This window comes from Nerophis ophidion, linkage group LG28 (assembly GCF_033978795.1).
Source record: "Nerophis ophidion isolate RoL-2023_Sa linkage group LG28, RoL_Noph_v1.0, whole genome shotgun sequence".
Taxonomy (NCBI): domain Eukaryota; kingdom Metazoa; phylum Chordata; class Actinopteri; order Syngnathiformes; family Syngnathidae; genus Nerophis; species Nerophis ophidion.
The window spans coordinates 26,766,224-26,778,974 of NC_084638.1; the positions used below are offsets into that span (position 1 = coordinate 26,766,224).

Consider the following 12,751-nt stretch of genomic DNA (forward strand, 5'->3'; position numbering starts at 1 on the left):
CGTTGGAAGTGCACCACAACATTGTTTAATTTGGCCCGACACAATGTTTAATGTGGTTTGCCGCGTCATACAAGGTGGCCAATTACATTGTTTAAGGTGTCCCGCAACGTAAATTAAAGTGGCCCGCCACATCGTTTAAAGTGGCTTGCCTCACTGTTTGAAGTGCGCCGCAAAATCGTTTAATTTGGTCTGACACAACGTTTAATGTGATTTGCCGCATCATAGAATGTGGCCGATTACATTGTTAAAGTGGCCTGCAAAGTCATTTAACTTGGCCAGCCATGTCGTTTAATTTGGCCCTCCACACCGTTGGAAGTGCACCACAACATTGTTTAATTTGGCCCCACACCACATTTAATATGGTTTGCCTCATCATACAAGATGGCCGGTTACATTGTTTAAAGTCACCCGCAACGTTGTTTAAACTGCCCCGCCACATCGTTTACTGTGGCCTGCCACGTTGTTTGAAATGCACCGCAACATCGTTTAATTTGGCCCGCCACGCCGCATCATGTGGACCGCCACAATGTTTAATGTGGTTTGCTGGGTCATATAAGGTGGTTGGTTACATTGTTTAAGTGGCCTACAATGTCGTTTTAATGTGGCCTGCCACAACGTTTAAGTGGCCCGCCGCATTGTTAGTGGTTTGCCACGTTGATAAATGTGGTTTCCTGCGTCGTATAGGGTGGCCTGCTAAATTTTTTAATTTGGCCCGCCGGATCATTTAATGTGGCCCGCCGGATCATTTAATGTGGCCCGCCGCGCCATTTAAGTTGGCCAGCCACAACATTTAAGGTGCCCTGCCATGACGTTAAATGTGGTTTGCCCTATCGTATAATGTGGCCTACCACAATGTTTAAAGTCGCTTGCCATATTGTTTAACCTGGCCCCCCCACGTCATTTAAGGTGCCCCGACATTTTAAAATTGGCCCACCATGTCGTTAAATGAGGTTTGTCGCGTCGTATAATATGGCCTGCCACGATGTTAATAGTGGCCCGCCACATTGTGTAGTGTGGCATACATATTGTTTAATCTGGCCCCCCCACGTCATTTAAGGTGCCCCGACATTTTAAAAGTAGCCCACCATGTCATTAAATGTGGTTTGTCGCGTCGTATAATGTGGCCTGCCACAATGTTTAAAGTTGCTTGCCACAATGTTTATAGTGGCCCGCCACGTTGTGTAGTGTGGCATACCATATTGTTTAACCTAGCCCCCCACGTCATTTAAGGTGCCCTGACATTTTTAAGGTGGCCCACCATGTTGTTAAATGTGGTTTGTTGCGTCATATAATGTGGCCTTCCACAATGTTTAAAGTTACTTGCTACAATGTTTATAGTGGCCCGCCGCACTGTGGGTCTGCCACGTCATTTAATTTAATTGTGGCCCCTCGCAACATTCATGCGGCCTGTAAAAATGTAATCCACTTCAATGACATGTGACCATGCAACTAGACTTTCTATTCACCTGATGTTACATCTTTTCTACCGCTTGTCCCTTTCCGGGTGGCGGGGGGTGCATTCTAGTCCTCTCAGCTGTAATACACTTTTCCACCACTTGTGGCAGTAATGACAATATCAAACAAACAGAAGTCATAGTCACTGATGACTAAAGTGTTGAACCTGCACTTATATTTATGTACTTATGTATTATTATCATTGGAGGGCTGCTACACCGCAGCTAAGCACACACACAGGTGTCACTGTAAAGAAATATTATTATTTACAGATAGAAAAGTGTCCAGTAACAAGTGTGTCCTAAAAGTCTGTGTGTGTCCCTCAGTGCTGGCGGTGGACATCGACCCGCTGCGTCTGGACTTGGCGCGCCACAACGCCGCCGTCTATGGCGTGGAGCACCACATCGACTTCCTGCAGGGAGACTTCCTCCAGCTAGCGCCTCGCCTGCGCGCTGACGTGGTCTTCCTGTCCCCCCCCTGGGGGGGTCCAGACTACCTCCACGCCCAAGTCTTTGATCTCAGGACCATGATGGAGCCTGATGGATATCCTTTCTGGTCTACTTACCGAGTACTATTATCCTCCTGGGCAGTACTTAGCAAGTACTATTATCCTCCTGGGCAGTACTTAGCAAGTACTATTATCCTCCTGGGCAGTACTTAGCAAGTACTATTATCCTTGGCAGTACTTACCAAGTATTATTATCCTCCTGGGCAGTACTTAGCAAGTACTATTATCCTTGGCAGTACTTAGCAAGTATTATTATCCTCCTGGGCAGTACTTAGCAAGTACTATTATCCTTGGCAGTACTTAGCAAGTACTATTATCCTCCTGGGCAGTACTTACCAAGTATTATTATGCTCCTGGGCAGTACTTAGCAAGTACTATTATCCTCCTAGGCAGTACTTAGCAAGTACTATTATCCTCCTGGGCAGTACTTAGCAAGTATTATTATCCACCTTGGCAGTACTTAGCAAGTATTATTATCCTTTGCAGTACTTACCAAGTACTATTATCCTCCTGGGCAGTACTTACCGAGTATTATTATCCACCTTGGCAGTACTTAGCAAGTATTATTATCCTTGGCAGTACTTAGCAAGTATTATTATCCTTGGCAGTACTTAGCAAGTATTATTATCCTTGGCAGTACTTAGCAAGTATTATTATCCTTGGCAGTACTTACCAAGTACTATTATCCTCCTGGGCAGTACTTAGCAAGTACTATTATCCTCCTGGGCAGTACTTAGCAAGTACTATTATCCTTGGCAGTACTTACCAAGTATTATTATCCTCCTGGGCAGTACTTAGCAAGTACTATTATCCTTGGCAGTACTTAGCAAGTATTATTATCCTCCTGGGCAGTACTTAGCAAGTACTATTATCCTTGGCAGTACTTAGCAAGTACTATTATCCTCCTGGGCAGTACTTACCAAGTATTATTATGCTCCTGGGCAGTACTTAGCAAGTACTATTATCCTCCTAGGCAGTACTTAGCAAGTACTATTATCCTCCTGGGCAGTACTTAGCAAGTATTATTATCCACCTTGGCAGTACTTAGCAAGTATTATTATCCTTTGCAGTACTTACCAAGTACTATTATCCTCCTGGGCAGTACTTACCGAGTATTATTATCCACCTTGGCAGTACTTAGCAAGTATTATTATCCTTGGCAGTACTTAGCAAGTATTATTATCCTTGGCAGTACTTAGCAAGTATTATTATCCTTGGCAGTACTTAGCAAGTATTATTATCCTTGGCAGTACTTACCAAGTACTATTATCCTCCTGGGCAGTACTTACCGAGTATTATTATCCTTGGCAGTACTTAGCAAGTATTATTATCCTTGGCAGTACTTAGCAAGTATTATTATCCTTGGCAGTACTTAGCAAGTATTATTATCCTTGGCAGTACTTAGCAAGTATTATTATCCTTGGCAGTACTTAGCAAGTATTATTATCCTTGGCAGTACTTACCAAGTACTATTATCCTCCTGGGCAGTACTTAGCAAGTACTATTATCCTCCTGGGCAGTACTTAGCAAGTATTATTATCCACCTTGGCAGTACTTAGCAAGTATTATTATGCTCCTGGGCAGTACTTAGCAAGTATTATTATCCTTGGCAGTACTTACCAAGTACTATTATCCTCCTGGGCAGTACTTACCGAGTATTATTATCCACCTTGGCAGTACTTACCAAGTATTATTATCCTTGGCAGTACTTACCAAGTACTATTATCCTCCTGGGCAGTACTTACCGAGTATTATTATCCACCTTGGCAGTACTTACCAAGTATTATTATCCTTGGCAGTACTTACCAAGTACTATTATCCTCCTGGGCAGTACTTACCGAGTATTATTATCCACCTTGGCAGTACTTACCAAGTATTATTATCCTTGGCAGTACTTACCAAGTACTATTATCCTCCTGGGCAGTACTTACCGAGTATTATTATCCACCTTGGCAGTACTTACCAAGTATTATTATCCTTGGCAGTACTTAGCAAGTATTATTATCCTTGACAGTACTCACTTTTCACATCTTCCATGTGGCCAAGCAGATCACAGACAACATCGTCTACTTCCTGCCTCGCAACGCTGACATGGACCAGGTCACCATATATTCATGTCATAGTCACTTATTCACTCACACATCTAACTCCCCATATATTCATGTCATATTCACTTATTCACTCACACATCTAACTCCCCATATATTCATGTCATATTCACTTATTCACTCACACATCTAACTCCCCATATATTCATGTCATATTCACTTATTCACTCACACATCTAACTCCCCATATATTCATGTCATATTCACTTATTCACTCACACATCTAACTCCCCATATATTCATGTCATATTCACTTATTCACTCACACATCTAACTCCCCATATATTCATGTCATATTCACTTATTCACTCACACATCTAACTCCCCATATATTCATGTCATATTTACTTATTCACTCACACATCTAACTCCCCATATATTCATGTCATATTCACTTAGTCACTCACACATCTAACTCCCCATATATTCATGTCATATTCACTCACACATCTAACTCCCCATATATTCATGTCATATTCACTTATTCACTCACACATATTCCTGATAGTACATTACTAACTCCCATCCAGAATCAAGTCATGTATTGGCATTTCCATATAATAATAATAATAATGCATGTTATGAATGTTCATACAATAATGAATGTGTTATGAATATGATGATGTACAGTGTGTGTCATGAATATTCATGTAGTAATAATAGTAATAATGTGTTTGTAGGTTGTGTCCCTGGCGGGTGCAGGAGGGAAAGTGGAAGTGGAACAAAACTTACTCAACAACAAACTGAAGACCATTACTGCATACTTTGGTAGTGCTTTCATCCATTCACACTCCTGAGAACTCTCATCATCATGTACTACATGTTTATATACTTCATCATCATGTACTACATGTTCAAGTACTACATGTTTATATACTTCATCATCATGTACTAAATGTTCATGTACTACATGTTTATGTGCTTCATCATCATGTACTACATGTTCGTGTACTACATGTTCATGTACTACATGTTTATGTACTTAATCATCATGTACTACATGTTCATGTACTAAATGTTTTTTTACTTCAAAATCATGTACTACATGTTTATGTACTTCATCATCATGTACTAAATGTTCATGTACAACATGTTTATATGCTTCATCATCATGTACTACATGTTCATGTACTACATGTTTATGTACTTAATCATCATGTACTACATGTTCATGTACTAAATGTTTATTTACTTCAAAATCATGTACTACATGTTCATGTACTAAATGTTTATTTACTTCAAAATCATGTACTACATGTTTATGTACTTCATCATCATGTACTACATGTTCATGTACTTCATCATCATGTACTACATTTTCATGTACTATATGTTTATACACTTCATCATATATTACATGTTTATGTACTTAATCATCATGTACTACATGTTCATGTACTACATTTTCATGTACTTCATCATCATGTACTAAATGTTCATGTACTACATGTTTATATGCTTCATCATCATGTACTACATGTTCATGTACTACATGTTCATGTGCTACATGTTTATGTACTTAATCATCATGTACTACATGTTCATGTACTAAATGTTTATTTACTTCAAAATCATATATTACATGTTTATGTACTTCATCATCATGTTCTACATGTTTATGTCCTACATGTTCATGAGCTAAATGTTTATGTACTCCTTCATCATGTACTACATGTTTATGTACTTAAACATCATGTACTACATGTTCATGTATTAAATGTTTATTTACTTCAAAATCATGTACTACATGTTTATGTACTTTATCATCATGTACTACATGTTTATGTCCTACATGTTCATGTGCTAAATGTTTATGTACTACATAGTCATGTAGTATATGTTCATGTACTACATGTTTATGTACTTAATCATCATGTACTACATGTTCATGTACTAAATGTTTATTTACTTCTAAATCATGTACTACATGTTTATGTACTTTATCATCATGTACTACATGTTTATGTCCTACATGTTCATGAGCTAAATGTTTATGTACTCCATCATCATGTACTACATGTTCATGTACTACATGTTTATGTACTTAATCATCATGTACTACATGTTTATTTACTTCCAAATCATGTACTATATGTTTATGTACTTTATCATCATGTACTACATGTTTATGTCCTACATGTTCATGTGCTAAATGTTTATGTACTACATAGTCATGTAGTATATGTTCATGTACTACATGTTTATGTACTTAATCATCATGTACTACATGTTCATGTACTAAATGTTTATTTACTTCAAAATCATGTACTACATGTTTATGTACTTTATCATCATGTACTACATGTTTATGTCCTACATGTTCATGAGCTAAATGTTTATGTACTCCATCATCATGTACTACATGTTCATGAACTACATGTTTATGTACTTAATCATCATGTACTACATGTTCATGTACTAACTGTTTATTTACTTCAAAATCATGTACTACATGTTTATGTACTTTATCATCATGTACTACATGTTTATGTCCTACATGTTCATGAGCTAAATGTTTATGTACTCCATCATCATGAACTACATGTTCATGTAGTACATGATCATGTACTAAATGTTCATGTACTACATAGGCATGTAGTACATGTTCATGTACTACAGGTTCATGTACTACATGTTCATGTACTACATGTTCATGTACTACATGTTCATGTACTACATGATCATGTACTAAATGTCCATTTACTAAATGTTCATGTACTACATAGGCATGTAGTACATGTTCATGTACTACAGGTTCATGTACTACATGTTCATGTACTACATGTTCATGTACTAAATGTCTATGTACGAAATGTTCTTAAAGTATATCATGTACTAAATGTTCATGTACCACATGATCATGTATTACAGGTGGTACTTGTGCTCAGGGACTACATGTAGTACTTTATAGTACCATGTTTTTCTACTTTTTAAATAATTGAAAGCTTGTTTTGTTTGTTTCATTGTAACTTTTTAAATACTGCTACTAGTACTATTACTTTAATTCATGTTTTTTTTTACTGTGTATATTTTAAAGGTTACCATGTTACTAGTCAAATGTGCTACTTATTAAACATTTACATTTCAATTGTGTTCCATGGACTTTAACACAACATCACAGTCCTCAGACTTCCCAGTAAGGTCTATCCAGGTGGACTGGAGAGGTCCGGTCTATCCAGGTGGACTGGAGAGGAGGCTACACCTGGTAGTCCAACCTTGGAATCAGGAGGAGCAGTGTGGTTTTGGTCCTGGTCGTCGAAGTTTGTATTAAATATATCTACATGTATGAAGTTTGTATTAAATATATAGATAGATAGATAGATAGATAGATAGATAGATAGATAGTACTTTATTGATTCCTTCAGGAGAGTTCCTTCAGGAAAATTAAAATTCCAGCAGCAGTGTACAGAGTTGAGGTACAATTTAAAGTAAAAAGTAAATAATGGGGGTTTAAATGGAAACAAAATAGAGAAATATTACAAAAAGAATAAAAACAATGGGAATAACAATATAACAGTAAAATAAGAATATAACAAGACAAAGTAGGCAGTAGTGACCATGTTATGAAAACGTATTGCACTGTTAATGTTTTGCATCCCCTGTCATCCTAATACCCCCCCGTCCCCCGTCCCAGAGAGGAGTTGTACAGTCTAATGGCGTGTGGGACAAAGGAGTTCTTGAGTCTATTAGTCCTGCACTTGGGATGAAGCAGTCTAGAACTGAACAGGCTCCTCTGGCTACTGATAACACTATGCAGAGGGTGACTGGCATCATCCAGGATGCTCACTAGTTTGTCCACAGTCCTCTTCTCTGCCACCGTCACCAGTGAGTCCAGTTTCATTCCCATTGTAGAACCGGGCCGCCTGATCAGTTTCTCAAGTCTGGAGCTGTCCTTCTTAGATGTACTGCCCCCCCAGCACACTACCATGTAGAACAGAACACTGGCAACCACAGACTGGTAGTACATCCACAGGAGTTTTCTACACATGTTGAAGGAGTGCAGTCTCCTGAGGAAGTACAGCCTGCTCTGTCCTTTCTTGTACTGGTGGTCCGTGTTAACAGTCCAGTCCAGCTTATTGTCCACCCAAACCCCGAGGTACTTGAATGAGTCCACGGTCTGTACCTCAACTCCCTCGATCACAATAGGTTGTGACCGTGGACTCGACCTCCCAAAGTCAATGACCAGCTCCTTGGTCTTTGACGGATTGAGCTGCAAGAGGTTCGTGTGGCACCAGACAACAAAGTCCCTCACCAGGTTCCGAAACTCCTCCTCTCTGCCGTCCCTGATGCACCCGACGATGGCTGTGTCATCCGCGTACTTGTGGATGTGACACAGCTCTGAGTTGTAGCAGAAGTCAGCGGTGTACAGGGTGAAGAGAAGAGGGGCCAGCACCGTTCCCTGCGGTGCTCCGGTGCTGCTGATCAGTGTCAGACGTGATGTCCTTCAGTCTGACGTACTGTGGCCTGTCGGTGAGGTAGTTCGAAATCCAGGCAACCAGGCAGGGGTCCACTTGCATTTTGTAGAGCTTGTCCTGAAGGAGGCGGGGCTGGATAGTATTAAAGGCACTCGAGAAGTCCAGGAAAAAGAATCCTCACAGTGCCATTTCCCTTATCCAGGTGTGAGTGGGCTGGATGCAGCAGGTAAAGGATAGCATCCTCCACACCAACGCCTTCCTGGTACGCAAACTGCAGGCTGTCCTGGGCATGTTGCACCTGTGGTCTGAGGAGGCTGAGAAATAGCCGCTCCAATGTCTTCATTAGATGAGAGGTGAGCGCCACTGGTCTGTAGTCGTTCAGCTCACTGGGGCAGTTCTTTTTGGGAACTGGAACGATGCATGACGTCTTCCAGAGGGTGGGCACTCTTCCCAGCTGCAGGCTGAGGTTGAAGATCCTTTGAAGTATATCTACATGTATGAAGTTTGTATTAAATATAAAGTGTGTGAATGTGAGTGTGAATGTTGTCTATCTGTGTTGGCCCTGCGATGAGGTGGCGACTTGTCCAGGGTGTACCCCGCCTTCCGCCCGATTGTAGCTGAGATAGGCGCCAGTGCCCCCCGCGACCCCAAAAGGGAATAAGCGGTAGAAAATGGATGGATGGATATCTACATGTATGAAGTTTGTATTAAACTAAACAGCGTGAAAATCAGTGAAGTAGTGAGGATGGAAGAAATGTGTGACATTGCTTGATCCTGCCGCTAGATGGAGATGTTGCCCGCTTCAAGATGGCGGCGCATGCGCCACAGCCGCTGTTCATGAATGACGTCATTGTGACGACACTCCGGGCACTTGCTTTAGCCTCGACTTCCGGCATCCTAACCGCCATTAATCAGAAGAAGAAGAAGAAGACTCTACTTCCGTTGTTGTTTGAGAGCTACTTCCGGTGCCGCTGCGTCCAGACCGCGACAAAACAGGTAAGACAAACACAAAGTAGGTTTTATTCCTAGAAGGTCATTTGAATGTAATATCTTGTGATTGGTGATTATAATGATCACATGGTTACGTTCATGAATTATTTGTTGGCATTTACGCGACTACATTATCTAGGAATGGAGTATTTAAACATCGTTCTCTCGCTTTTGAAGTGTTACTACTCTTAATGTTACTTATTATTATCAATATTACTTATTATTAATAATATTTCACGGAGGAATAAACACTGAGGCAATATTTAGTCAAATAAACGACTTATGAAACCAAACCACTTCAGCACTGCCATCTGGTGGTCGTTATGAGGAACTGCGTCATGAAAATCTTTTTCTTTTGGATCAATATTTTAATTATTATTTTGTGCACATTTCAAAGGTAAATAAGTTGTATTTTTACTGGTCATGTCAGTAAAACGGTAAGTAATTCAGCAATGTTGACCTCGAAAAGGGATTTTTAATATCCATACGTCTACATATGTGAAATATTTATAAATCAATTATAGTCATATTGTTTCAAAATGTACCATACATTTGAGTGTATATATATTTATATAAATATATATATATAATTATTTTTTACTGTGTTGATATATATATATTTTTATTTTTATTTTTTTATTTTATTGATATCCAGCATCAGACATTTCCATCCACTAAATCATATTCATATACATCACACAGCCATTGTCTGCCCTAAATTTCAAAAGTATTTTTTGTTTACATACCCATCATACTACCCTCACCCCCCCCCCCCCCAAAAAAAGAAACAAAACAAAAACAAGGTAGTATCTACACATTCATCAATTAAATAAGCATTTTTTTTATTTTCCATTACACTACATAGAACTGTTATACCCTTAGATATCCAGTCCTTAAATCTTGAGTCTAATTTATGAGGTGCAAACTCTGTATCATAAGCACAGCATTTAAGATCAGAGGCCACAAGTTCCTCACTCTGATCGACAAACACTTCCCCAAAGGCAACACCCTAAGAAAAATATTCAACAAGAACAACATTAAATTGAGCTACAGCTGTATGAATAACATACAACAAATCATTTCAAACCACAACAAAGCAATTGCAAAAGGACTGCCTACCCCCAGACTGAACGACTCCGAAACCAATAAGGAATGTAACTGCTGCAGGAAACCTGATTGCCCTCTCAACGGAAGGTGCTTACAAACATCAGTCGTTTACCAAGCAAAGGTAACACGCAAGGACATTAACACATCCGACACGTACGTAGGATCAACTGAAGGAGAGTTTTAAGCCAGATGGAATAATCACAAGGCCTCCTTTAGAAACCAGACTTTGCGGAATTCTACAGAACTCAGCAAGCACATTTGGAACCTCAAAGATAATAATGTTGAATATTCAATAACATGGCAAATTCTCGCACCCAGCATATCTTACAACAGTGGTAATAAAAGATGCAACCTATGCTTAAAAGAGAGACTGTTTATTATATATCACCCAGACCGGTCATCCCTCAACAAGCGCAGTGAAATTATATCAGCATGCTGTCACAGACAGAAACACCTCCTAGGTAACACATGAGCCAATCACCACACCCCTATGCCTGCCTGTATCCACCCACTCTGTGCCCTATATAAACCATTGTATGTGAATGCATCCATTAAAATCTCCTGATGATTGAGGGAACCCCTCATGAAACACTTCTGTAGAGTAAAGAAAATTGAAGCTCAAAATATACTGTTTTTTTCCTTACTTTACACAAAAAAGTGCTCTTTTACAGTAAAATTCCTGGCGTCTGGGCTGCCATTAAGCGCCAGACGCAGTCATTTAATTGATGCGGACACGTTTGTTACTGGACACTTTTCTAATCTGCCTTGGAGACGTGTGTGTGTTTGAGTAATATACAACCATAATTGTTTATATTGTTGAGTGATTACTACCTTTGTCTGGCTGGTGTGCTTAGCTGTCGTGTAGCTGCCAGCTCTTACTGTTGTTGTTGTTGTTGTTGTTGTTTGTCAGCATGTTTGGAGCAGCAGTGGTGGGCGTGGGCACGGCGGGGCGGGTGAGGATCAGAGACATGTTGGCCCCGCTGACAGGTAGTCCTGCTCAGCAACTCACCCTCAAAGGCTTCGTATCCAGGTAACACACACACACACACACACACACACACACACACACACTTAGGTGACATGTTTGTCCACAGGAGAAGACTGGAGAGCGAGCAAGGAGTGTGTCAGCTGTCGGAAGAAGACGTTGTGAAGAGAGACGACATCCACGTGGTCTTCATCTGCACTGAGAATGCATCACACGAACACAACGTCAGGTACTCCAACACCCGTACTGTACCTTTAAGACAACACTAGTACTCCAACACCCGTACTGTACCTTTAAGACAACACTAGTACTCCAACACCCGTACTGTACCTTTAAGACAACACTAGTACTCCAACACCCGTACTGTACCTTTAAGACAACACTAGTACTCCAACACCCGTACTGTACCTTTAAGACAACACTAGTACTCCAACACCCGTACTGTTCCTTTAAGACAACACTAGTACTCCAACATCCGTACTGTACCTTTAAGACAACACTAGTACTCCAACACCCGTACTGTACCTTTAAGACAACACTAGTACTCCAACACCCGTACTGTACCTTTAAGACAACACTAGTACTCCAACACCCGTACTGTACCTTTAAGACAACACTAGTACTCCAACACCCGTACTGTACCTTTAAGACAACACTAGTACTCCAACACCCGTACTGTACCTTTAAGACAACACTAGTACTCCAACACCCGTACTGTACCTTTAAGACAACACTAGTACTCCAACACCCGTACTGTACCTTTAAGACAACACTAGTACTCCAACACCCGTACTGTACCTTTAAGACAACACTAGTACTCCAACACCCGTACTGTACCTTTAAGACAACACTAGTACTTCAACACACCTTCATAATATGAAAAGTACTTGGAAACTGCACAAATTAGCTGCACCTTTTTTACAAGCCGCGGGGCTCAAAGCGTAGGGACGCTGTGCTTGATGCTTGCAGGAGATTCCTGGAGGCGGGGAAACACGTGTGTGTGGAATACCCCATCACCCTCACCTCCTCTGCTGCTCTCCAACTCTGGAACTTGGCCCAGGAAAAAGGTGAGGCGTTCCCAGGACTCTCAAACCAACACTAGGTGGCAGATAGAAGAGTCTAGTCCCTAGTCTCAAACCAACACTAGATGGCAGACATAAGAGTCTAGTCCCTAGTCTCAAAC

The 12,751-nt window shown here is 40.4% G+C and overlaps 3 protein-coding genes across 3 annotated transcripts in view; all 3 read left to right on the forward strand.

The window, feature by feature from the left end:
• tgs1 (trimethylguanosine synthase 1) overlaps positions 1-6,471 on the forward strand; it is a 27,529-nt gene extending 21,058 nt beyond the window's left edge. Inside the window, exons 13-15 of the mRNA XM_061891481.1 lie at positions 1,782-1,998; positions 3,985-4,063; positions 4,752-6,471. Of these exons, the coding sequence (XP_061747465.1) occupies positions 1,782-1,998; positions 3,985-4,063; positions 4,752-4,868 (413 nt within the window). The 3' untranslated portion in view covers positions 4,869-6,471. The remainder of the gene's footprint in view (positions 1-1,781; positions 1,999-3,984; positions 4,064-4,751) is intronic.
• LOC133545679 (histidine-rich glycoprotein-like) lies at positions 5,170-7,159 on the forward strand. The gene is made up of 2 exons (XM_061891482.1): positions 5,170-6,778; positions 6,854-7,159. Exons 1-2 carry the CDS (start codon positions 5,170-5,172, stop codon positions 6,970-6,972), a joined length of 1,728 nt encoding a protein of 575 aa, XP_061747466.1. The 3' UTR covers positions 6,973-7,159.
• A 2,166-nt stretch (positions 7,160-9,325) lies between these two features.
• The window catches only part of blvra (biliverdin reductase A), a 10,452-nt gene continuing 7,026 nt past the window's right edge, over positions 9,326-12,751 (forward strand). The window contains exons 1-4 of the mRNA XM_061890367.1: positions 9,326-9,482; positions 11,494-11,613; positions 11,678-11,797; positions 12,538-12,635. Coding sequence (XP_061746351.1) covers positions 11,495-11,613; positions 11,678-11,797; positions 12,538-12,635 — 337 coding nt within the window. The 5' untranslated portion in view covers positions 9,326-9,482; position 11,494. The remainder of the gene's footprint in view (positions 9,483-11,493; positions 11,614-11,677; positions 11,798-12,537; positions 12,636-12,751) is intronic.